General features: G+C 41.1%; 1 protein-coding gene across 1 annotated transcript in view; it reads left to right on the top strand.

The window, feature by feature from the left end:
* The window catches only part of arhgap39 (Rho GTPase activating protein 39), a 77,962-nt gene that overhangs the window by 25,205 nt on the left and 25,017 nt on the right, over nt 1-27,740 (top strand). Inside the window, exon 2 of the mRNA XM_058637854.1 lies at nt 25,712-26,134. Within this exon, the coding sequence (XP_058493837.1) occupies nt 25,712-26,134 (423 nt within the window). The remainder of the gene's footprint in view (nt 1-25,711; nt 26,135-27,740) is intronic.

The following is a 27,740-nucleotide window of genomic DNA, read 5'->3' on the forward strand; positions in this document are numbered from 1 at the left end:
ATCTTGTGAATATGAATATTTTCTAGTCTCGGAATGTGAATATTTTCTAATCTCAGAATGTGAACATTTTCTAATCCCGGAATGCGAACATGTTCTAATCTTGGCATGCGAAAATGTTCTAATCTCGTGAACGTGAAAATGTTCTAATCTCGGAATGTGATTTCCAGGTTTGGTGATGGGCATATTTTTCAACATTTTCCTACATTTTATGGAAAAAAGAAAACTCGGATTAATCGAGAAAATAAACGGCAGATTACTCGATTCTAAAAAATACTTGTTAGTTGCAGCCCTAGTTACCTTTAAACTTTAACTTTGCAGTGGGATTATATCTCCAGCAAACTCCCAGTGGAAAAAGATTAAAAAAGGAATCTTGGGACAAACCAGTGAACCAATAAAGGCTAAATTTATGTTGCAATTCAAACTGCCCACAGGCTAATGGACGAGGAAACAGTACAGCAGTCGTGTAATCAATGAAGTCACTTTTAAATCAATGAGAAGCTCACCGTTGTAGGGCGACCACTAATAATGGCAAAAGAAAGCAGAAAATATTCACATTTAAGAAGCCGCACAATCTGAGAAACTCAAACTGATTCATCGATGATCACAGATCCATTTTATCTTCTTTGTCGGTTCAGATCCAACAAACCCCCGGCAGTTCCTGTCGCGCGCTGCATTTATTGAACGTGGTTTTAATTAAACAGGCTCTGACTAATTAATCATGACCACAACTAACCCACTTTTATTTAAAGGCGACATAGAATGCTTGTATCACACATATATGTTAGTTATGGAGGTCTACTTACATATATTAACTTGTTTTCATGATTAAAAACCTCCTAATCGCTGCAAACGAGCCGATCAAAATATCTCCTCGCTGACGCTCTCGTCAGCCGCGCTGTTTCAGACCAAACAGTTGCTGTGATTGGCCAGCCAACGAGAGCCTTCCTACTGTCCTGTGATTGGCCAGGTACCTGGAAGTGACGTAATAGATAGGCCAGCTCTCAGATACACAGCTCCCCCTCTGGCACGGTGGATGCTCTGCATCTCAGCAGCTACAACGAGACTAGTTCTTCTTCTTCTTCTGCGGTTGAATGTACGCAACCGGATGTGCCCGGACTAGTGCCCGCACCGGGAGGTGCTACGGTGGTGAGGATTTCTGATGACGACATCAAATTAAGGAAGTGTCGATCCGCTTCGCAGAGCCCAGGAAAACAATACAACACTCTTTTCTCAGCAGTGGCTGAACTGTTTGTTCTGAAACTTTAGGGTTTCATAAACGAGGTAATGACGCAGATACACACAAAAACGCAGCGTTAATTGGAGCTTCCGGTCTATGTCACCTTCAAGGCAGAAGAAGGAGGAGAAGAAGGTTTTCCCTCAATTCCAGAATCTCCAGAAAGTTTATTTTAGATTTAACACCATTTATTTTTCGCCATTCATTATTATATTGACTGGAGTCCATCCCAGCATCTAATATTATTCACCTGGATCATGAGAAAGGCGAGAACAAAGGGTTTTCTTTCACTATTGATTTTAGAATCCACTCTAATCCCTTGTTAACAGAGTCTGACAGGACACTTGACCCACGAGAGGACGAGGCTGTTTGAGCGACCGCGGTCCAATTCATTCCAACGCAAAGTTAAAACCTTTACTTCGAGTCTCAGATACGCTGACGATGCTCTTCTTTCTGGATGATGGAAGGATTCTGTGTTCTCGTCTTTGGTCTGTTCTGGGTGGTCGTAAAAAGAAAAAAAAAAAACTCCCCTGCTCTCCTCTCTGCGTCTCAAACATCTTAAATCAGGGCGTGTAAATCAGCCGGATAGAACACGGCGGAGAGGGACGGTTGTTCCCACAGGGTGATTAAGATGTAGAGGAGAAGGAAGTTGGAGTCACGTGCAGTGACTGTAAATTAATGGAAAACTTTCTTTGGCGTTCTCTTCATAGTATAAACCACTGAGATCAACAAAGTTACCCAGAATTCTGCCTGTTCATGCTTCTTCTTCTTCATGGTTCTCAGGAATGACCGCAACTGACCGACCGACCGATCAATGACTTTAAACCACGTTATTGAGCTTAGACCCAGGTTGGCGGTTTGAGCCCTGACCACTCGTAAAAAAAGACGCAAAATCCTGAATAATTGATGAGTTGTACAAAAGAACACGTTCTCATTATCACTTCTCTGTTTCCCTGACGTTTGTTAAAAGCAGGTGTGAAATCCGACTTCATCTAGAGACGCAACTGACAGTTATTTTCAAGTGGTTTGAGCCAAAAAATGGCAGAAAAGTTTGAAAATCTTGATCAGTGTTTCCACAAAACCTCCAGATGATAACGTTCTCACAAAATTCAGTCAGTTTTAAAGATTTCTTTGTTATGTGGCGTCAATAAACCAGAAAATATTCACGTTTATGAAGCTGCAAAATCAGAAAAACAACCAAACTGATTGTCTCATCACAACCTGGGTTTTTACAACGAAGCTTTGCTTCCGACCTTTTGCAAAAATCCAGCTTGTGTCTCCACAAAAAAAACTTCCAAATTTCCAAGGACGATTGAGCTCGGTTTGTTTGACGTTTGTTACTGAAACGGCGACTTACTCACTATGGTTGGGTAATCGATTGGCAGTCGATGATGTTTACAGTAAAACATCGTACAGCACACACACGCACACACACACACACACACACACACAGCTCCTCGCACACCAGGCTTTGCCTGTAGCATATGGCGTGTTTCCACCGGCTCCTCGCCACGGCACAGGAAGAGACGTCCGACACAGAAATCAAGCCGAACAATGCCAAACTGTAGATCTGTTAAAACTACTTAACAGCCCTAAAAATGTGGGTTAATCTCCCAACAACTACCAGGAAAACGTCTGACAGGGTGTGGGCGTGGCATCACGATGCTGGCTCTCCATCGTGATGTCGGTCAGACAATCACCGTGGACAATGACAACCCTATTACTTACGTTTCACTTATTCTCCTTGGTGTTTAATTCAGGTGCTTTTATTTTGCACTGTATCTGTGTTTTGGTCGACCTCAGTTGTTTTTAAAGTGCTCTGTAAATACAAGTTGAGTTGATTTGCTACAGAATGTGAATTCACAGCAGTGACTCAGACATGAATGCGTTTTCCCCATAGTATCACAGCAGTTATGGTGTCCGGAAAAGAAAAGAAAAAGCAGCTGATCTGGTAATAACCTCCCGTTTTAAAGGCTCGTGATTTGCAGTTTTTGCCAGTGCTCATGTTGACAAATGTTTAGCAAACAGAAGTTGTGTGGCTCCCCTAATGGTCTTTCTAGATACTCAGATCCCTTTCTTACTGAAGATATCCATAACATGATGAAAGTGTCTTCATAATTGCAGATATCTACATACATGGTTCTCAGACAGAAGAGTTGTTGCATGTTGTTATTTTTGTTTTTGCTTATATTCACATTTGTACAGCTGTGCTTTGTTAAGCAGAAAAAGTCAAACCTGCTCAGTGTTTCATTTTTGTTCCTCTGACATCAACACACACACACACACACACACATATGGCTTTGAGTTAAAAACTGAACATTTCAATATATATATATAGATATATATACATATATATAGGGTTATGTATGTCATATTTTGACATTTACCCTTAAAAATACAGTGATTGTATTTCAAATATTTACATCCGTATTTCATACAATGCAGGACAAATGTGGGCCGGATCATTTGAGAACGAAAAGTCCTATCGAATCAGGAGCCAGAAGTCCACAAAGAGGCGGTCCTTTCTGCTTGTGAGGTTATGGCGCGTTCCATTTGTTGTCGGAACTCGGAAACGCCCCCTGAACTTAGAGTTCCATCTCTCACCACAAACGCTGCTACTTTTACCGTCAATAGCACTTCTGTCGTATTTGTTTCGTAGTAAATCAGTCGTACATTAAACAGCTTGTCGATGCATTGAGAAAATCATTTGATCGATGATGAAATAAACATTAGTTGCAGCGCTACTTAAACCCGCAGACTGGTCTGAGAGCGTCCTGACTGGAGCGACAGAGACAGAGAGAGAGAGACAGAGAGAGACAGAGGGGACATATGATAGGGCAGCAGATGCTTAATCAGCTGTCTGCCTTGTAAAAGCATCGATTGTGGCTGGTTGCGTTGTAAAGGGCAGCAGTGTGACAGTCGCACACGTCAGAGCTGCACTGCTGCGGTTTCATCACGGCAGGCTTCAGGGATGAGTATCGCTTGGATTTGATCAATACCATCATTGAGCCAAGTATTGCTCATCAATAACCTATACTCATCAATGCTACACTGTGATTTGAGGCAGGTGATGGAGAGCTGCGAGAGAAGGTAGAGTGTCCTTCTTATCCCCACCACTAGAGGGCAGACTCTGTCATTTATAACAGGGGACTCTATTATAGTGAAGGACTGCAAATTTCGTACATTTCCCAGTTGTGGGATTAATAAAGGACTATGTTGTCTTATCTGGAATCTTTTACGTTAAGACATGGTCTGTCTCTCCAGCTTACGTTACAGTGCAATTATACACAGTATAGTGACAGTGAACTCTTTTAAAGGAGACATATTATACCCTGTTTCCCCAAGTTAAAATAGTTCCCTGGTGTCCTAATGAACATGTCTGTGACATGCCTTGGTCAAAATAAGGATGAAGCACCATAGCAGTTCAATAACCCTGCCAAAACCGCCCCTTTCAGAACGCTCGGTTTTGTGCCTGGTCCCTTTATATGCAAATGAGACACCAGCAAACACACACCCACTTCTTCCAGGGGGTTTCTGATTTGTCCTTTTTACACTCAGCTCCTGTTCCCTCCGCTCCATTCCTCTCCCCCTCCCTCCACTAGTTCTCTGACAATATCAACATGGCAGCGTGCACGGAAAACAGCGAGAGTGCCGTCACAGGAAGAGACGTCCGACACAAGGATCAAGCCGAACACTGCCGAACTGTAAATCAGTTAAAAACACTTAAGGACAGCACCGCTGATCGCCAGCGCTGATCGCCAGCGGCGAGCTGCATAAACTGCCGCTGTATGTGACTGTATCAGACTGAGTCTGTGCTCCGGTCATGGAGGACGTACTGAACAAATATTTTGAATTAGGACGTGTCAGAATGGTCAGTTATGAGCTCTATTTGACCTGGTAACATGTTGCATTCGGTAACATTTGCGGTGAAATGCGCATGCTGCCGTCATAATGCACAGGGAATTCAACATCGAGTGTTTTATAGCCTATACTTACACTAAGGGGGAGCACGAAAAAAGGACTGAGTATTCTTTTTCCACACTTTGGTTACTGGTAGGGCCTCCAGAGTCCCAAATATAAGTATTAAAATGATTAAAAAGTAGATTTTGCATAATATGTACCCTTTAAGTTTTTAGAGAGGACAAAGCTTTTCCTGCCAACATGGCGGAGTGAAGAAGCCATGTGATGTCCTGAGCTCTATACAGACAATGCTAAGCTTATGTAACTTTAGTGTTTGCCTCAGGCCATGCTACAATGCTAATGTTAGCCTTAGGCAGCTATGTGTCCTTGGATTGCTCAGGAGCAGGTAGTGAAGAACTTTATTCTGGAGTTGAACCTTGACCTGAAAGAGGCCCAGATGACACCATTTATATCATGTGTGCTTCCTACTTAAGATGGATTCTTATTGTTGTCAATATGCGATGTGCCTGGGTTTTTCAAAGGGTTCTTAGCTAAATGTTGTTCTGCTGGACACATATTTCCTTCTCTTTTACTCTGTCACTGTCTGAAACAGTCTCCCACCTTCAGAGAACACACACGCACAGATTACACAATTTAATCTTGATTAGAATCACAGAGTCCCACTTTGCTCAATGCTGCTTAGCAGAGCAGAAAAGATGGAGGGGAGGAGGAGAACAAGGGCAAAAAAGACAAAGCTACTGTATGTGGCTGCAGGGACACAGAGAGAAACAGTTTGTCTTCATTATCAGTTAATCAGGAGGTTATTTATTTGATTAATTTATTCATTATTTAGCCAATGAGACGTCAAAAAGGGTTTCGTTGAGTTGAAGGAGCTTAAAAAAGTGACATGTGACAAAGAGAAACCTCTTTTCTCCAGATTGTGTTTCAAGGGAGTTCACATCAACATCGCCGTGCCGGCCCCTAAAGTGAGATTAATAGTCTTCTAGTGCAGTACGGTACGGTTTGCGTTTGGACAGTACCTTTACGTGGTAGGCGGGGCTCGATGGCCGTGTCACCGAGACACATCGTCAGTTGTTGTTGTTGAACTTTGTTAAGTTGCTGGCAGTATTTTGTGCCTCTGGTTTATTACAAAGTCAGATTAGGATCAGATTATTCCGCGCAGACTGACATTAACGTCACTCTCTGGTACTGTACAGTCACATATAACATTGTTTGAAAAAGACAGTCGTGTGCATGTGCAGTAATATGATTTTTTTTTCCATCTGTGGATTCTCTTTAATACTTGGAGTGGATGACGGTGCTGATCTAGGTCAGGGACACCTCGGGACCAGAACTTAGTGGTTGCTATCAGTGACTTAATTACTGCTAATGTTTTCGGACCTCATGAGATGCAGATTAATGGCTTCTTATTGGGCAGATGTTACTCACAGCCAGGTTTGCTGCTCATTTCAGATGTTATTCCATCACAGGTTTGCACCAAAACACTGCAGGTGGTTAAAACTGGGGCAGTCATTGGGGGCAGTATTCAGTATGTCACAGTATGTGTATTTGGATTTAGATTTGTTTCTGTTTCAGTGTTTTCTGTACGTTTAAAACCACAATTACTAATTAATCAAGGAGGAAAACTTAATCTCTAAATGTCCAACGTGTTCAGCCTTTTTTGCACATTGTTCCATTGCACGTTGACTAATTTAGGCCTACTACATAGCGAGGTGTTTATGTAACTAGAGGCTCTTTCGACCATTTATTGGTTTTGGAATGGTGTTCGCCGTACGCTGAAAACACCGAGGTGTGAAACTGAATGCTTCTTCAAGCACCTCTTGAGGGTCATTTTTCTGGACCTTTTTACCCAAGGTAAAAGTGACCCCTGAAGTCTTAACTGACATCGTCCGGTAACGATAACTGACGTGGCACATTTGGACCCGCACTGAAATCACAGAGAAGCTGTGGTAATAATGTCTTTACCGCACCTCTCCATGTAAAACTAATCCCATCCGAAATAGAGCTTATGTATGACAAATATGAGTGAAGTATAAGTTCCTGTAATTTACTGTAACATGAGCGGCTTATGTCACACTTGGATCGCGTTTCATTGTGTGAAGGTTTACGGCATCGTAGTGTATTTGTCGCGCAGTTTGATGAGTAGACGATGAGACGGTCAGTCGCCGTGTGTCACTGTGTACAAACAGTTTGTGATCACTGTGACAGACCAGTGTGTCATGACGAGCAGCAGGAGAAGTTGTAAACGTCTGTGCTGCCTTTGATCGATGCAGCGTCTGGCGTAATGTGACGGAGCAGAGGAACTGAAGTCCACAGATAATCAAATAGACTTCAGGAAATTGTATCTGGGAGACAATATTACTGTCAGTCTCACTGTGGACCACAATGAAGCTATTACAGGACCTGGATTAGAATAAAATCCCTCTGAAGTATGTGGGAGTCTTTATTCATTTTAAATTCAGTGGCAGGCGACTCACTGAAACTCTGTCACAGCATCAATAATTGAGTTATTCTGCTTTTATGTGCTACATTGGGGCCAGGACTGAACTTTGGTGAAAAAGAATTGGGATTTTTCAGACTATTTTGCAAAATATTTGTAAAATTCTGTTTTGTTGAAGTTTGTTGACACCGCCATGTTGGCAGGAAAAGCCGTCAGAGTTCAACACGTACTTGAGATCCAGGGAGATCGATGAATATATCGCAGAACTCATATGTCTGACCCTTAAAGTGCCCCAGTATTCTGACATCTTTGCCTTTTTGACAAATTTCCCCTCATCCTACTTCACAGAACGCTTAAACATCACAATAAAAGCATGTACATAGGCAAGATGTAAAGGTTGGACAGTGTTCAAGCGTGTTTTATGGCAGTAATCATCAAACTTCTAAACATCGGTAAAATGCAGTCCCATGTGCTTGTTGCCCTGACTGTTTTGACATTCCCGTGGCATCACCGCTATCGGCCATCTTCACTTTTTATAAATACAACTGGAAGAGAAAGATTCCGACTGTAACGGTACAAGATTCCACAACGTCAGCTGCTTGAGCTCGATTCACTGTGGACTAGATTTCAATCTAATCCAACTTCATTTATAAAGCGCTTTAAAAACAGCCACAGCTGAAACAAAGTGCTGTACATCAGGGATAAATAAAACTAGGTCATGGCACGCGGTCATGATAGGGTCTTGTACAAACTGGCACATTTACGTAGGGTGAAAATGGCCAAAATGGATGGCAAAATTCAAAATGGCTGACTACCTGTTGAGTTGAGGCCATGGTTACGGTCGATTTTTTTGGTCTTGGTCAATAACATCTTCTCACCAATTTTTGGGAAATTCTGTGGAAATTTTGCCTCTGTTTTAACCTGAGCGGGGCACTATAGAGCCTTTGAGCAACGCACGGGTCCGGGAACTATGCCAATATCACAATTTTGAAGCACCTGAACTCCATGCCAGGTTTCAAGAGTTTTTATGCACGTTAACCCCCTCAAAAATGACGGCAAATACACGGATATAATAATAATCTGAAGGATAACGATAGGTTCCTTGCACAAATTTGTGCCAGGAGCCGTTTCAGCCCCTGCCATTCGTGGCTCGGGCCCCTAATAAATACTACTTAGAAAACCTAAAAAACGAACAACAGAACAGACAACAACAACAGTCAACAGTCGAGTAAAAAAAAGAGTAAAAATGGGTTTTAAGATACATTACCACGTGATTTTCCATCAAAATATTAACTACTCTATGTTCTAGTCCTTGCAGTAGAGTACGTAAATAATGTGAATTCCCATTACTGAAACCATTGGCAGTAACAATATAAGCCCTCAGTGAGAGACACTGCACAACACATTATCCTAAACTGCAACCTTTGCCAATTGCTTTGTTTTCATTTGAAAACTTGTGATTACTCAGCTCTAATTGATTCTAAAATTGAGATTACCAGAGTAAGCAGAGGTTGAAAAGACGCTCAACTGTCACTCGTTGCTGTAAATCTATCTCCTAAGCAGGCGGAAAAAGAAATAAAAAAAAAATGTATAATGTTTATAGGCAGGCGATTAAGGCAACAACTGAACGTTTAAGATAATGTACTCTTTTATCACAAGTTCATAAAATCTAACAGTTAAACACACATTTCCTGTACTCACTGCTGCTCTGATTATATTATATCACGTATTGTGCACTTATGGGTGTGACTATTATTCTACTTGACATTCTGGGTCCTCTTCAAGGACACCAGATTTACAGTCGTCATGTGAACCGTGGGTTTTAAAGCAGGGATTTTAGCTCTGAACTCAGGCTGCTGGTTTTTGGTGAGAAATATATGATGATATATTATCGTAGTGTACGTGTGAAGGTTAGTGAAGGTAACGCAGGTCGTCATATCCTTGGCAACGCAGATAAAATGCTTGATTTTTCTCAGAACACATTTCACTACTCATCCAAGAGGCTTCTGCACTCCGCACTAGGATCGGCTTTTTCCAAATCCTAGTCTGGGATTTGGCCTTTCTTTGTGGAGTTAGCGTGTTCTTCTCGCACAGGCTTTTGCGAGCAGGATGCCCTAAAGACGCCCGATTTTTTTCCTCCCCTGTTTTGCCCGGTAACTTCGCTGAATGTGCTCAAAATCTGCTTGATTCAAGCATTCCGAGCAGTCGATGAAATCATATTACATTGGCGGATTTTCCGTGACGCGGCGTAGACGGGCGCTGTTGTTGGTGGAATATCTGACGAATATTCTGTAACCTTTTTCGTATCCTTTTCGTGGGAAGAAAGTGCATGTGAGCCTGAAACTTACAAATGACAGGAAACCTGATAGCTATGGGAGTATTTCTGAGCTTCCTCCCACAGTCCAATGACATGGCGATTGGGTTGAGGCTAATTAGAGACTTTTAATGACTAAATTACACTGTAGGTGAATGGTTTTTGCCTCAAAGGCCTTTTACTTTACAGTCCATACAGAAAGTGATGCCTTTTATCCTTAGACCCTCGTCTCTGTATGTTGGTCCAGTTACAGACCCGAACCCAAACTTTTTGTCATCAGGCTCTAGCTCCCTCATGACCCTGTAAGTAAGTGTTATGGATAATTCATTCATTCATTATCTACTCACTGCTTATCCCTTGAGGCTCATGATCAGTGGTTTTTCGATTGTACCCAGCTAGGAGTGAACGATTTTCAACGAAAATCTAATTGTTATTTTTTGATGATTTGCGATATTAAACACATTTTTAAAAGGATTACTGCGTGATATTTCTTCAGGCTGTGGAATACAATGTGTACAGACCAAGGCAATAATTCATCTAAATTGATATTTTGACACATTTTGGCTTTAACAAATTATTGCGATTTCGATAGAATTGCGAGAGATGAGATGACTCTAATTATTAGCATTTATTTCACATACCCTGGTATATATACAGTAGAAGAGTATTTCTGATTTTCCTCCAAGTACCACCAGAGAGAGTTTGCGTACCACTGGGAACCATGGTTTGAGATCATCCATTCATAATTATCTACACCTCTCTTTTGAGTGTTCCAGCCCTGAAATCCATCATTAAATTACTACCAGAAATGTTTGAACCTCTCGATGATGATTCCTCAAAAAAAAATAGTCCGGGAATTTCAAATTAGATGTAACAAATGTTGATAGCAGCACTGACCAGGTGCTTCTCAATCGTTCTGTATTGTCCAATGACACACTGCTACCACAGACTCCTCACCAGCTATGAGACGCATTGTTTGCACCATTTCAAACCCTCAGGATCCAACGTGTGAATCCCTCATGGCCTCGTACAGTACATCCCAGCATTTAGTGCACACTAGGGACAAATAGTTTGACGATAATGGCAGCCAATAATGACGCCGTGTCCTCCAGAAGGAGGTGGACTCATTTTCGACATAAAGTGCTAACGTAATGAGGGAAGGACAGAGACGTAGGAGGCAGCGGTGAGAGGTGGAGACCGTCTGACTGAACCCTGTGGCTTCTCTATGAATTAATTACTCATCCTTTTGTTCTCGTGCCTCTGCCCTCACGTGACGGCCACAGGTAAGAATATTCATTTATGCACACACACACACACCCACACACACACGTTATAGCACAGGATGAATGTGTGACTGTGCAACTTCCCGACGAGGCCCAGCGTTGGTGATCGTCTTCCCCGTGAACACGGTAGAAGTGTTTCCCACTTTCCGATTATTCCCCTTCTTCATTTGCATAATAAATAGTTATTCATTTCCTCTGTTGCAGCAGAGCGGTTGTCAGTGTGGAATCTAAATGAGAGGTTGAGGGTTTACTGGACGACTGCGGAACAGTGGTGTCAGGCGGTCTCAGACGACAGCAGCAGCAGCAACGCCGACTTATTTTTACACGCACCAACAAACACACATCTGTGTGTGTGTGTGTGACTCTGATAAATAGAAATATATTAATTTTCAATTTGTACTGAGCCCTGAGAGCAGCAACAGGATTAACATCAGCACTGCAGCAACGTGCAGCGGGAAAACAACCGCCCTGAGGCAACAGTAAAGCTGCAGTGCGTAACTTCTTTCTTGTTTTTTTGATGTTATTATTCTGAACAGAAACAACATAGTTTTATTTGTATGCCTGTGTGTCCTGAATCTGAAAATAGCCCGTGTCCAGCAAAACTATCAGACCTGACCTGGGGGAGCGTTTGTGTGTGTGCAGCGACAGAGAAGGGGCGGGTGGAGATAAGAAGTCGTTCTATTGTGCGTTCTAGTTGTTCCAGTTGATTCATTGATTACTAAGTTGACTATTTTGATAATCAATCAATCAGTTAGAATTAAAACAAGTTTTCTCATTTTCCAGCTTCTTAAATGTGTCTGGTGTCTTTGCTCAATATAATAGAGGAATTATTAAAAAACTGAATCATTTTGGTTTTTGGACAAACCAAGACAAACATAATTTCCAGGTTTGAAAGACACAAATCAAAATTTTTTGTCCAATCGACAACTCAATTAATCGAGAAAATAATCAGCAGATTAATTGATTTTAGCTGCAGTCCTAGTTGAAAGTCAGAATTTCCGAGATCCAACTGGAACACACGCCCCCTCAGGTCGGATTTCCGACTCGGAAAGACGGGGAAACTTCACAATCAGACATGGGATTTCCTAGATGGCTGCCACTCACGTCAATTATAAAAACTCTCTAGTACTTTGCACTTCTGTCTTATTTGTTCACATGTAATACGTTGTACATTATAGTATTGACCAATTTTTAATCTGTGGAGTTGTTGCTACGCTTCGTTATCAACGGCTGAGATATGTTTGCGTCCATGTCATCAAGTAGATAAACTGATTAGATGTTGGTGACTGTGACCTCACTAAAAAGTCATATTGCCGTTGTAAATATAATATCTCAGGTAAACTGTGAGGGAAATCCTACACATTTGTCAAGAAATGTCACTTGGACTCAAATTTGTTGTATTCTTAGTTTCCCTAACATCTGATGCGAGGACTTCTTGGTCCTTCAAGATCCTTGACCAGAGAACTCTCTGTAACATCTAATATCATTTTGAGTTGGTAAACAAATGATTTCCAAGAGATATTACACGTTAATCTCAACTAAAGCTTTGGGAAAATTCTGACCCATTCGTGAGTCCCGACCCAGTCTTTGGGAATCTCTGACTTAGACGTTGGTAGTCCAAGGTCAGGGTGACCTCCACTCCACAGTAACACGTTTATTTCATTATGTCTGGCATGAACGGTCCCTTGAACACAACATTTATGTGATTTGAATTTGGTGGTTTCAGGTCAAGGTCACTGTCACCTTGTTGCTGGCCTACAATATCCCAGAATGCCTTGAGGGAAATCTCATAAATGTGGCTCAGATATTCACTTAGGTTAAAGGATGAATTGTGGTCAAAAGGTTTCTGGTCACAAACATTATGCTTACGTGAATGTTGGGAAGAGGATTAGGGCCACATGTGAATTGTTTTTGAGGTAAACTGTGAGGTTAAAGGTCAGACTGAGAATTGTCATTTAAGTCGGAATTTTTACCCAGAATTCTCAAAGCTTTGTTTCTCAAACATCTCTGTAGCTGTTGATTCTCTTTCATTAAAGTTTGTATTTGAAGCATGATGAGCTGTACACTCAGCGGTCAGTGAGAGCGTTCTGCTGTGTCCGTTTATTAAAATGACACAAAACCATCTGTCTCAGGTAAACTGATGATGGATTTCCTCGTTGTTTGTCACTAACTGGTAAAAGTTAAAAGCAGTGATTTAATGCAAAGTGTTTGCTTGTCATGACTGGAGACTGGAACCGTAGAGAGTTTTGTGATGTAGGTCAGTGGTCATGTGTACAGTGTTGGATGAGGTCAAACTGAAGCCCGGGCAAGTGCCACATGACACAGTAAACTAAAGTGATGACTGTCATGACTTCAGCTGGACGATTCACACGACAGTGGAAATCATTTTAGAGCAGGAACATTGGCAGCAAATGAAAAGATGAACAGAACAGCAAACAAAAACATTCAAAAGTTAAGAGAAAAAAGGGAATTTTGAATCAATTCACGGTTTATAGCACGGACGCAACTATAATGAAGAGTTCCTATACATTTGTTTTGAATAGGCCTGGTTTTTCTGTCGAGCCCTTTGTCCTCCTCATTTGTCCCTCTGTCCTTGGTCAAGACCCTCATCCTATTCAAAGCTCATAAAAGTGTTGTCGGCCTGCTCACTTGTCTCCCAGCAACAGCATTGCTCTGATGTCAGAGAGAAAGAGAGAAAAGCTCTGGGAGAGAAGAGAAAAAAACTGCAAACACTGCAAACTGACCTTTTTCACATCAGTGTGGGTCACACTTGAAAATGCCCTCTTTTACAGGTTTAAGTCTGGACACGGAGAGAGCATTTTGTTTCCCTTACCTTTAATTAACCCTTCATTGATTGTATAATTATCTATAATTAGCCATAATGCGCAGTGCTTCGATCAGATGGAGCATAAGGGTTTGGTTTCGCTGCAGTTGTCTCCAGTGAGTGTGGAAACTGCTCAGGGACTGAAGTGGCTGCTCTGAACACAGAGTGTGTGAAAGATTGAGGTTTTGATTCACAGAGTTCATGGAGGCTGAAACAGGGCAGCAGCATGTTTGTTTGTCACGCCAGTGTAAATGTCATTTTATGGAATATCATTTCCATATGGTCCTAAGCCAGAATAGGGTAGAGTGCGCTCTCCGGGTCGGGAGTGAGATTCTGAGTTGAAGTATCTCAGGCTCTTGTTCACGAGTGAGGGAGTAAGGGAGCGGGAGATCGACAGGCGGATCAGTGCGGCGTCCGCAGTAATGCGGGCCCTGCATCGGTCTGTCACAATTTGACACTCACCTATGGTCAAGAACTGTGGGTAGTCACTGAAAGAACAGGATACAAGCAGTCGAAAGGGGTTTTCTCTGAAGGGTGTCTGGGCTTTCCCTTTGAGATAGGGTGAGATGTTCGGTCATTCGGTAGGGGCCCTGTGTAGAGCCGCTTCCCCCTCGCATCAAGAGGTTCCAAATAAGGTGTATAATACCTCCTGGAAGCCTCCCTGGTGTGGTGTTCTGGGCACTATCCCATCGAGAAGAGGTCCCAGAGAGGACCCAGGACCCGCTGGAGAGACCATGTCTCTCACCTCGGGACTCCCCCAGAAGAGCTGGACGAACCCACCTTAGATAAGCGTCATGTGTTGTAGCATTTGAATCCATTTTGTGTTGGAACAAACTTAAATCTTTGTTTTTGGACAAATGTGGCCATATTCTCACGACTCACATGATATAAAAATATTAAAGGCCCATTGTGGAACCAGTTTGTGTGATGTGTTCAACATGGCAGACAGACGTGCTGATGAACACAGTGATTGTTAGTTTCAGATGATTATACACTAATGAAAACATCGCCATGAATATTATATCACACGTCTGCAAGTGGATCCTCATAAAACACTCCACTCAATACACGGATTCACACTGACATTAAAAATTAAAGTTAAATATTGTTGGAGGAGCCTGTACAAATCCATAAATTAATATAGATGATTCTCTGCTGGTTGCCTAGCAACGTCACGGGACAGGCGAGCCTGCTGGAAGCCACGGTACCTGGCAGAATCATATCAGGCCCGATTGGCATCACAGATGGAAAGAAATGAATATTGTTATGTTATGAATTGTCTGTAATGACGGTTAAATGTCCCCGAGCAGGAGTTAACACCCACAGCTAGCAGTTATTTGTTTCGCTCAGTTTAAATATTTGAATGTCAAAAGGCCTGTTCTGAAGTTTTTCGGTGCTCATTAGCAGCATTAGCAGCATTAGCAGCGTGTTTGCTAACACTCTGGTACAGACTGCCTGTCCCTGCAGGGTCTCCAGCCTAACTGGGTCATTTGGAGCAATAACACTTCAACCGATTATAGCCAATTAATCCTACTAGCTCCGCTGTGGACCCGTCCATTTAACGGTCCCGTTCTGCTCCGTTTGACAAACATCCCCTCTGACAGCTGATACAACATTTCTTTCTCTCCTCCTTTTTTCTTTCCTCTCCTCTACACACACACACACACACACAGGTTTGCACCGCTATCCTTTTAAGAACTCCCATTGGCTTCCATTCATTTAGACCACCAGAACCACTTAAACCCAAACCACAAACCTAAACAGTTCCTCAGAAATGAGGTCCTTCCACATTATATAAGAATATTTACACATTATTATAACATACTGTACAATACTGTACATACTGTTACGAAATTAATCGTCTCCTATTTTGATAATCGATAAATCAGGTTGAGGGTTTTCTGACCTTCCAGCTTCTTAAATGTCAATATATCCTTGTCTCTTTGCTCCATATAAAAAGATGGATTTTGTGGACAAAACTAGACATTTGAGAAAATCATCATTTCTAGGTTTGGGGAACACAGATAAATAAATAAGTACTCAAAAAATCAAGAAAATAATCTTTAGTTGTAGCCCGACTGTACAACCTTATTCCGCTGTAACAAGAAACCACAAATTATTGGCAGTATTGGCAGTAAAATTGTAGCCCTAAACTTAACCAGGTCTTCAGAAATTAGGTTCTGCCTCATTCGGACCAGGTTTTGACAAGGTCAGGTGTGTTTATGACACACACACACACACAGAGTTAAGTAGACACTGCTTTTTCTTTTTTTGCCTAACTCTAACCTTAATCCAACCATACTTCAAATCTGAGTCCTAACCAGTTCCTCAGACATGAGGTTCTGCCAACATTAGGACAAGGATTTGGTCTCCATGAGGACTACTGGTCCTGACAAGGTCAGTGTTCATGCCAGAAAAAAAGTTCCTAGAGAGGCGACAAACACAAGAACACACACACTCACAGCGGCGGGCGGGTTGTGAGAATTGGAACTGTTCAGTTTAAAGAGCAGAGATAATCTACACTGGCAGGGAAATTTGTACAAGGTGATGGAAAAAAAAAAGTCTGGAATCTCAACAAAGTGGAGGTGACCAGAAGTTCACTCACAATTTTTATGATACATTTTTGACCCACTATTTCCAAAAAAATAAGTTTAAACAGATATTCCTAGAAAAACTATTCCTATTCCAACAAATTATAAATTATGTTCCTCTGCTTTTATGAAAATATGTGGTAAGAAGAGGACTTTCAGAGCATTTTTCAACTTTCTGAGAACAAAAATGTTGACAATAATCTTACAATTGATGCACACACGACACAACTACGATATTTAACAAACTAAAATCATCATTTAAATCAGTCTCCTCAGGTTTGTTCCTACAGAATTCTATTTAATAAACCAACACATAGCATCTAGCTGATATGTATGTATGTGTGTGTATAGTCTTAGAGAACAGATGGATCATGGGTATTGGAGAGGATCCTGGCAGTGGTTTCGCTGCAGATACTCTGTGATAGAGCAGCTGTCAGGGCTGTGATCAATGTTGAGTCGTCCTCTTATCCAGAGGAAGAGGATGAAGAGGATGAAGACTGTCAGAGCAGCTCAGGTCTGAGTGGATCATCACACTGAGCCACACCTCAGCCACTGATCTGCAGCTTCTCTCCGCGCTCTCAGATTACGTTGTGATGTGAGGAGCGGATGAAGGCGGCGTTCAGACCCAGCGACTTCATCTGACTGTAATCATGTGTCAGTGCAGGCTGAGGGGGAAATTCCCACGAGTGTAAATACATCGACGTTGATGGTCCAATAAAAATGTAGAAATCTGCTTAGTTTTTGCTAATTTTCAGAATCAATCAATCTATCGATATTTTCTTGAGTAATTCAGTATTTGTTGTAGGATTGGTGCGATATAACATATTGGCACAAAGTAGTGTAGTGATACAATATTGACACCAAACCTGAATTTATTTTTTATGCTACACAAAAAGTTTAATGTTTATTTATAACATCAGTAAAAATAAATATGGCAAAAAACAGTAAAATTGAAAATCATCGCAATATTTCTCCGCATCAATTTCTTTTATCCCAACCCCTAACGTGTTTGGTCCATAAAATATCGCGACGAGTGTTTCCCAAGCGTTGAAATGATGTTATAGTTTTGTCTGCAAATCAGGAAGCAAGGAAAGCAGAAAATATTGAATTTTAAGAAGCTTAAAAGATCAGAGAGCTTATTCTAATAAAATAAAATAATTAAAAAAAAAACATTTAAACCAAATGAATCCATGGCAAATAATTTGGCAATTAATTAATCGTTGCAGCACCTATTTACAATCCTCTGAAAGAGTCTGAAAATAGACTTAAGTTTTTATATTTACATAATATTCAATCATCTCTGCGTCTAAAAGTAAAGCCAATGTGGAAGAGTCTGAAACCTGCATTCTTCTCACTGTCCATCAGGGGGTGACTCCATTGATTTTTATGTTATTCTATGAGGAAAATTAGCTTATTTCTGACTTTATTTGTAGCGTCAGTAAACATTGTATTTGTAAAAGACCTGCTGTGGGAGATCTGCCTAGTGATATAAGAGTTGCGTTAACTGATCAGGTTTTAATCACTAAATGACAAGTGAAATATTCAGAAACTGTGCTAATTAGATGGACGTGCAGCGGACAAGGGCCCGAGCCACGGATGGCAGGGGCCGAAATGGTTTGCACCCTACGTAAATAATCGAGACACATCAAAGGCGAAAAGTTGTTGGGGGGGGGGGGGGAGGTTTTGTGGATTCAAAAGTGAGGTCAGGGCCCTGCTGCACCCCCTTTGCATGGAGACGCGAGGGCCAAAACATGGACAAAAATACTAAATTGGAGGCTTCAGGTTAGGAGCTTATTCAACTCTGTGGGCGGTGCTAGCTGTGATTGACTGGTTGCTTTTCCCTCAAGACCAAATCCACATTATCTTGAAAAGGAACCAGAGTAGTTCTGTTGGACTATGTGGTGAATAGCAGCTGGGATTTGTGGTGCACTTAGGGGTTCAAACGGAGGAACAGTAGCTAGCATAGTCGCCTCACAGCAAGAACATTTGACCGAGGGCCTTTCTAGGTGAAGTTTGTATGTTCTCCCCGTGTTCACGTGGGTTCCCTCCCTCCGGCGTCCTCCCACTGTCAACATACACGATCCAAGTCAGCCAGGATTGGCTCCAGCCCCCTTGCGACCACGTGGAAGAGGTCATGTGGAGGTTAAAGCGGTAGATTTAGACGTCAGCAGAGGAATGTGTGTTGCTAAAATGGCGTTGGTGCTGGAATCTGCTCAGACCGGATGTCTGGTACATCTGCGCATTCATGCAATTATCCAGTGAGCCAGTGTTGTAGCAGCAGCCATAATTACTCAGAACGGAGCATGCGGCAAATGAGATAATACGTCTCGACAGCTGTGGTGTGAGCGGAGAATATTGTCAGAATGAACAACATGTCCAACCTTGAAGTGGATGATTTTACAACAGCGGGGACCACGTCACGTTCCACCGCTGTCAGCAGAAACAACTGAAACTCATTGAACTCGTACAGCGTGGAGCTGTGAGTTTCCAGCTGTAATGATGCTGAGACCGGCGTTTTTTTACCCTCCTGTTTCACCAACACGTGCCGTGATACGTGGGTTTCCTTCAATGTGAGTGTGACCTGACAGGTTTATAGCGAGAAGGACCACCTTATACGATGTTCACGTTAACCTCAGAGTAGATGTAACATCCACTGAACATGACGGTGAAATTTAGTGGCTTCCATATTTGTCGGATGAGAACATTTTTACGATGTGTTAGGACAGAGTAAATCTGGACCAACGATGTGAGGGAATCGGGAAGTTTCCGACATGGAAGTCACTTTTTGTGTCTGATACCGAGGAAGCAATTTCAAAGACATAATTCTCATAAACTGTGTGACAAACATTCTGCTCCCAATAAAGTAGAAAATAAACAACAAACACAACGTGACTCAGCTGAAATGCTGCATGTATGATTGTATCGGATTCACGTTTCCCACTTTCCCTCGTGTTAAACGAGATCCTAAAAGTCAAATTGGCTCATGTGAAAAACTGAGGCTTCTTTTAGAGGAAAAAGAGCAGATGCCCAGTTTTAGTGTGACGTTCACAGAAGAGGTTTTTAAGACATAAACTCTAGAAATCTGTGGAAAAATCTGATGTTTTCCAGACCTTGCTGTGTTCTCATATGTAGGGCTGGGTACTGAACTTCAAGACCGAACTTCCTCTGTATTACTGAGAAGCGAAAGATGATTCTCATACGAAATTTCAATGCGTAACAGTTTCAAATATATGATCGATAATCAATTTTAACCTACATGGAATTAACATTTTTTTGCTGCCATTGTGGCTAAGTTGCGATGTACTTTATATATATATATATATATATATATATTCACTCAACTGCAGATGTCATACAGTATAGCTGTCAATTGGTGGTCCGTGGGCCAAAACTGGCCCGTCAGCATCAGTATAAATTAAATGATTTGCATAGCTTCACAAAAAAACCCTAACCTGACCTAAACTAAGTTTTGTTTAAGTGTTTGGTTTGAAAATAAAAAATAAAAAAACACTGCTGTTGTCATGGAGACAGCCAGGTTTGGGGAGTAAATGTCTGTAAAATTATGACTGGCATGTGTTCGGCACAGTAAATATGAACAGTAGGAGGACGTACGGTGTCTCACACACGTTTGTCTTTGTAAGAAAGCTGCTGATTAAAGACAACGTCCACATTATTGTTAGTTTAAGGCAGCAAACATGGGTTTTTGTTTCTGACTTTAGACGTTTGAAGATACAACAATGTTTTGGCCCATATATTCAATTGCACCTGCTGATCCCCGTCATCTGTCATGAAATTAGCGACATGAGTATGAAAATAAACAAATAAACCTAAAAATGTTATAGTTGAAGGTAGCAGCTTAGTCAGGCCATGAGTCACATCAGGAGACAGCGATACCTGTGTCATCTCTTTACATTAGAGCTGCCAACTCATCTATCTATCTATCTATCTATCTATCTATCTATCTATCTATCTATCTATCTATCTATCTATCTATCTATCTCTCTTAACTGTGACACGGTGACTAGAAGTTAAACATTTTCATCACTGAACTTGTCTTTATTTTCTGTATATCCAGTTGTTCCCGGGTTATTCATGGTTGAAGGACAGAGGCGACTGTTCGGCCCCTTGAGGAGAATTTGTGACTTGCGACATTGGCCCGTATGAAAAAAAAAGTCATTTAAATTGACTTGACGATCACAGCCAGATTAAGCACCATATGAACCTAGTGTGGCATCTCGCCACCTTCGTGTTGTTTCGCGTCTCCGTGTCCTTGAGGTTCTGAATCGACTTTAACTTGAAATTTATTTTTATTAAAATATACAGTACAATGTGGAAAATAGATATATTACAGCAGTGTAGAGTAATGTATATATATAAATATATATATACATATTTATTTACATATTATATTTAAATAATGACTGTGTGACTTTAATATAAATCTAAAATTCAAAGCTAAAATAAATAAAACATTAATAATATTCAAACTTTCAAACTGTCAGGTCAAAACATTTACATTAAAAACAAAATAACACGTCAACAACAAATCTATAGATCACACCAAGCATCTAAGGGCTGATGACAATAAATACGTCATAACTTAATACACAAACCACATGTTTGAATTCTAAATGACTATCAATCATCTTAAAACTTTGTTCCGGGACAGAGAAAAATATTTATTTCAGGTTTATATTTGGATTCTCTGCTGCTATGTTCTGCTGAAATGCATTCTGGGATACATAGCTTTCCCAAGTACGCTCAAGTCACCACCCGATGCATACTTGGTAAAACGGGCTCAACGAGAACACTTCTGGGTTTGAGAACCGTACTCACTGTTCACGCACTTGAGAATTGAAACAGAACTTGGACTGAGGCTGATGACGTTTTCACAAGTACGGAAGTACACAAGTACGCACAAGTATGGATATTGAGAAACGGCCACTGACATTAGAAGGTCACGTGGAGTTTGTCTCCACTGCCCCCTACTGGCTGTTAACGGAATAAACACAGCCTTGCACGATCAGAGGCCTCAGAATCAGGAGGTCTAAGATCAAGGCAGCGTGAGCATGATTTTAGATGTTCGTCATTGCAGAGGCGACGAAAAAGAAGCAGAGAAAAGTGTATCCTACAACAGTGAGGATAACGATGGATGACATCAAACGGATTGAAATTTTATCAAAATTGCAATAAGACCTACTGCGATTTTACTGTCTTTTCATTGTCATTTCTGTTCCACAGTCTGAAGAAAAACGTCTTTGTCTCTCACAGATCGGCACAAATATCACATGAAAATGAGAATAATGAAGTAAAATGACCATTTCCCTCCCATTTTCTGATGTCGCGAATTATATCACATTCGCAATATCATGTCAAAGTAATTTCTAATTAGAGATTTATTCAAAAATCGTTCAGCCCTAGTTTACGGTGGTGTCGTAAAAATATGTACTCCAAACCTGTAGGGGGAGCACCAGAGAGGGAAAAAGCCACCAGACTTTCCGCTGTAATGAAACTAAGTCTCATGGGTTATTCGTGATCTTGATTAATTCGCTTTATATTTGGTCCATAAAATTACAGAAAGTGTTAATTTCCCAAACCCAAATTATTCAGTTTTAATCATTTCTTTCTTACTAGACTCAAAGAAACCAGAAAAATATTCACATTTGAGACGCTAAAATAATGAAGGAATTTATAAAAAGTATAACAGTTGACAATTCATTTAGTGAGAGCTGCAACCGACGATTATTTTCATCACAGATTCATCTGACATTTATTCATTCATCGATTAATTGAGTAGTTTGATCCAATGTGAAATTGAACAAAGACACCAGAAAATATTCACTTTTAAGAAAATGGGTTTTAATTATATATAAAAAAGGGTAATCTACCATTAGAGGTTTTTTGATAGTAGATTATAATCCATCAATTGAATAATAGCCCTATCCTACATATTTCTAAATCACAGTTGAGGTTTTTTGTCACACACAATGACAGTTGGCGCTGACTGTACTAAACACGCTCCCTCGGCATCTAGAACACGGCTGCCAGCAGGGAAACGAGCAGAGAAACACATTTCAGACACGTACCACAAGTTTTTTCCTGATAAAATCGATGCCAGAGTTTGTAAACTGCTCACACCAGTGGCGAACCGTGAGCACTACAGCTGGACCTTCACCTAAGCCATTGTATGACAGGCTATAGGGATCTTAGGTGGCAGCAATCACTTCAGGACACTGGTGTACTGTTCTGATGAGTGTATTAATAAGAGGCAGAGTCCTTTAATACAGTTCAAGCTGTTTATCGAAGTGTGTGTGAGGGTGTGTGGTTGCTGCAATACAAGCACAACACAATACTGACTGATTAGAAAATAAAGCACAACTTAGACATAGAAATACACTGAGCTATCCCGATAACAACACAAATACAGCTCCAGATTAGTAGTGAATTTTAAGTCAGCATTACTCGAATAAAACTAAATGAACATTCATCTATAGGTTTAAATGAGGTCACCCCGTGACGCTGCTGACACAGACTCTGAGGCTCATTTCATCACCATGGACAGCGCTATGAAATCACGGCGCACATTAAGAAATAAATTCATGAGCATCCTCAAACTACAATACAATTTCAAATGCACATGGTACAAAGAAGGGCGCCCGGCCCCTCCGGGATCCCACCTCGGCCGGCGCGTGTCGGCCCTCACTTTCGCCGTGCGGCGCAGACACATCTATAATCTGGATTAAACTCCGTCTGATGGTAGAGTGTCTAAAACTCAAACGACCTGGGGGCCACTGAGCATCTAGTCTGGCCAAAAAAGCAACTGTTAAGTAGGGGTGGTTTTGCAGAATTTCAAAATAAGTGTCTGTGTTGACATGGGCCGATATACTGTATATTATTCAATATAGAAATGTATTTCTTCATCATAAAATTTATCTATTACTTAAAAAATACAAAACATACAGAAATGACTTGATATTGAGAAGTGGACCCAACATTAGCTAGCTAGCTAGATCTATCTATCTATCTATCTATCTATCTATCTATCTATCTATCTATCTATCTATCTATCTATCTATCTATCTATCTATCTATCTATCTATCTATCTATCTAACTAGTGTTCTATCTATCTATCTATCTAGCGTTCTATCTATCTATCTATCTAGCGTTCTATCTATCTATCTATCAATCTAACTAGCGTTCTATCTATCTATCTATCTATCTAACTAGTGTTCCATCTATCTAACTAGCGTTCTATCTATCTATCTATCTATCTAACGTTCTATCTATCTATCTATCTATCTATCTAGCGTTCTATCTATCTATCTATCTATCTATCTAACTAGTGTTCTATCTATCTATCTATCTATCTAGCGTTCTATCTATCTATCTATCTAGCGTTCTATCTATCTATCTATCTATCTAACTAGCGTTCTATCTATCTATCTATCTAACTAGCGTTCTATCTATCTATCTATCTATCTAACTAGTGTTCCATCTATCTAACTAGCGCTCTATCTATCTATCTATCTAACTAGCGTTCTATCTATCTATCTATCTATCTATCTATCTATCTATCTATCTATCTATCTATCTATCTAACTAGTGTTCCATCTATCTAACTAGCGTTCTATCTATCTATCTATCTATCTATCTATCTAGCGTTCTATCTATCTATCTATCTATCTATCTATCTATCTATCTAGCGTTCTATCTATCTATCTATCTAACAAGTGTTCTATCTATCTATCTATCTAGCGTTCTATCTATCTAGTTATCTATCTATCTATCTATCTATCTATCTATCTATCTATCTATCTATCTATCTATCTATCTATCTATCTATCTATCTAACTAGCATTCTATCTATCTATCTCCATCCTGAAGTGTGTTCTAAGGGTTATATCAAAGACAGACACATGTAGAAAGAGTTCTACATGTGTCTGCTGAGCAGAAACCATGTCAGGAGTCCGGAGTCCTAATTGAAATCAGAGTAGACCTCATACATCCTTGTAGTTGGATTAAAAGGATAATCACTTTATGGTATTTGCTGGGGCCTCTGCCTTAATGGTATTGTTGCCTTAATTATATTACAGCCGCGATGGATGGAAAACATTTTAAAAGCCCAGATTGTTCGTCTTCCCAGGATGCGTTCATACAGTCATACACACACACATTCATACACACACACATTCATACACACACATGCTCGTGCTGTGACGCGTTTCTCTGAAGCTGGACCCCGGAGTTCAGTTAGATTTTTATATTGTTTACCGTATAGTACAGATAGTACAGGGTCTCATTACACTGATTGCAGTTTGGGGAAGAGCAATAAAAAGGATGTTGCCGCTGAAATGTCAACACTAAAATGTGAGCATTTTAGCGTGTGTGGGGGAGATTTATGTGTTTTAAATAACAAACATAAATAAAATGAGGTTTACTATGATCAATGCAGCATAGAGTACATTTATGTTACATTAGTGCCTCCTTTAACATTTACCTGAACCTTCTTCTAGCTGTGTGGCTGCTCTGCTCTACTCTACCATCTTTTCCGCTAAAGTAACTTTTAAAGTCCTTTGTTTTTGTGGGTTTTTAAAAAGTCTATTTTTTGTTTGTTCTGTCTTCGTTGGTCACCGTGATCTCCTTTCAAATCATCTTTCTCCAATGAGCGATGAATCCTGGGATCCTTTGGTGCCAAGAAGGATCCGCCCTTTGTATATAATATATAAATGAAATATTAAGGACATGAAAAAACAGGTCATCACAAAACTAAATAAATGAAGTTTTTGGATGATTTAGTGACTAAAATGAACAAAAATATGTAATTAATACTGATTCATATATGATAATTGGTGGGGCAGCGAGTGGAAAGGGAACTTGGCTTGTAGTTGGAGGGTTGCCGGTTCAAATCCAGACAGGTCAAAGGCTGGGGGACCTCTGAGCAAGGCACTCAAGGGTATCCGGTGTTAAAAATAAGGAATAATAAAAATAATAATAATAATAATCTTGGCCAAATTTAATATGTGTGGTAACAGTCAGTAATTGTTGACCTGCTGCTCTCACACACTGTGTTTGCTGAAGTCTTCGCCTCGTTCTCCCCCCGCAGGTTGGAGTGGGTGGAGATCATCGAGCCACGCACGCGGGAGCGCATGTACGCCAACCTGCTGACGGGCGAGTGCGTGTGGGACCCGCCGCAGGGCGTCCGCATCAAGCGCACCGGCGAGAACCAGTGGTGGGAGCTGTTTGACCCCAACACCTCGCGCTTCTACTACTACAATGCCTCCACCCAGCGCACGGTGTGGCACCGGCCCCAGGCCTGTGACATCATCCCCCTGGCCAAGCTACAGACTCTGAAGCAGCAGACGGACGCCACGCTCCCCCGCCCTGCAGGAGGAGGAGGAGGAGGAGGAAGAGCGTCAGCGGACAACAGCCCGGGACGGAACAGTGGAGTCAGCAGAGAGGGAAGCACTTCCTCCTCCCTGGACCAGGAGCTGTCTGAGAAACAGAGCAACAGAGAGGAGGCAGACAGGTGAGGCTGCTTTCATTGGTGACTCACTTCCCATTAAAGAAGAGGTGGAAACAGGAACCTGTTTCAATCTCTCTCTTGTTTTTGTCTTTCAAAAGTTTTCTGCAAACACAGAAGTTTCTCAGAAATGTCTTCATACACACAAACAACCAAAATAACTATTCAAATAGTCCCAACTCCCTACTATAGTCATCACTGCACCGCTGCATGAAACTGCCGTGACTTCGTTCTCAAACGAGTGACGAGTGACTTGTAAAGCAGTTGTTTTCAACTGAATCATTAGAATCAGTGAAAAATATTTGTTCAGTACTTCTTCCGTGACCGGAGCACAGACTGTGTCTGACACAGTCACTGGACTGAAATACACCAGAATCCTCTGTTAAATATTGAGATTTCAATCCAATGCATACAATCAGGTGATTGTAAAATCAAATTATTTTTTTATATATATTTAAATCTTACATTTCTGCCAAATTAAAGTGAATACCCCCTCAAACACAGCCGCACACGTCACTGCACAGAACATTTACTTTCATTAAATACCTCGTAGTTCAGTTTATGTGAAAACTTTCAGCCGTCGCCATGGAAACGGCTCAGTCTTCCAGCTGTTCTGGTTACACTGTAGAGAATCGTCCTATAACTAACGCTGGAGACGGTGATTAAATTTAATTAAATTAAGTCTGTCCCTAAAAGCGTCGCTTCTGTCACTCAGCACCTTCTTTAAAGTGTCATGTGATCAGATATAATTAAGGCGGAGATCTGAGAACAGCCTGTGAAAAAGGTCTCCAGGGAGTTATTTTTTAATTACCAGCCTCGGCCGATTCATATTAATTATTACAAATTATACAATTTTTGCTCTTAGAAACACAAAAAAAGGATAAATATTCATTTCTTTTTTGTAACGCAAGAGTTTTGAAATGAAACAGGCTGTCAATCAAAACTGAAGCAGCTTTTCTTTTTTTTTCTAGTTATTATGTTGAAAATGTGAGGGTCACTCTCTCATTAGCCTTTGGTGTGGATTTCCAGGCACTGACCACTTTCTATATAAACCCACAGACCACCTGGAGGTAAAGGTCACAAATGGAACACGTCTCAATCTTTCCATCTTCCTTCGTCCCCTCCTCTCTCTTAACACTCACTTTGTCGCTCTCTCTCTCACCCTCAGCATCACCTCCCTCTCTCCTCCTCCTCCCCCTCCTCACCTCTCTGTCTAACTAGTCTCGGTTTGCCGCTCGCTGTAATCTGCTGCAGTCTGCGATGATTGGTGGATCTGTCTGGCGAGGGGTCACAGTGTCCTGTAAATGTCTTCTCTACCACACACACACACACACACACACACACGCACACACAGGCGTGACGCCATGTTGTCCCGTGACGCCATGTTCTCCTGTGGAGACGTTTACTTAGGAACAGGTAGAGAGGGCCGAGTGTCTGGAGAGGCTGAATGAGAGCAGGACAGGAGCTGTTTGTCAAAGACCACACAGCTTTCTCTGACAGATGGGAGTTATTGACCTCTATACACACACACACACCACACACACACACACACACACACACACACACACAGAGATCCCATTAAAGGAGTGCAGGGGGAACAAATGGAGGCAGA

This window comes from Solea solea, chromosome 9 (genome assembly GCF_958295425.1).
Source record: "Solea solea chromosome 9, fSolSol10.1, whole genome shotgun sequence".
Lineage (NCBI taxonomy): Eukaryota > Metazoa > Chordata > Actinopteri > Pleuronectiformes > Soleidae > Solea > Solea solea.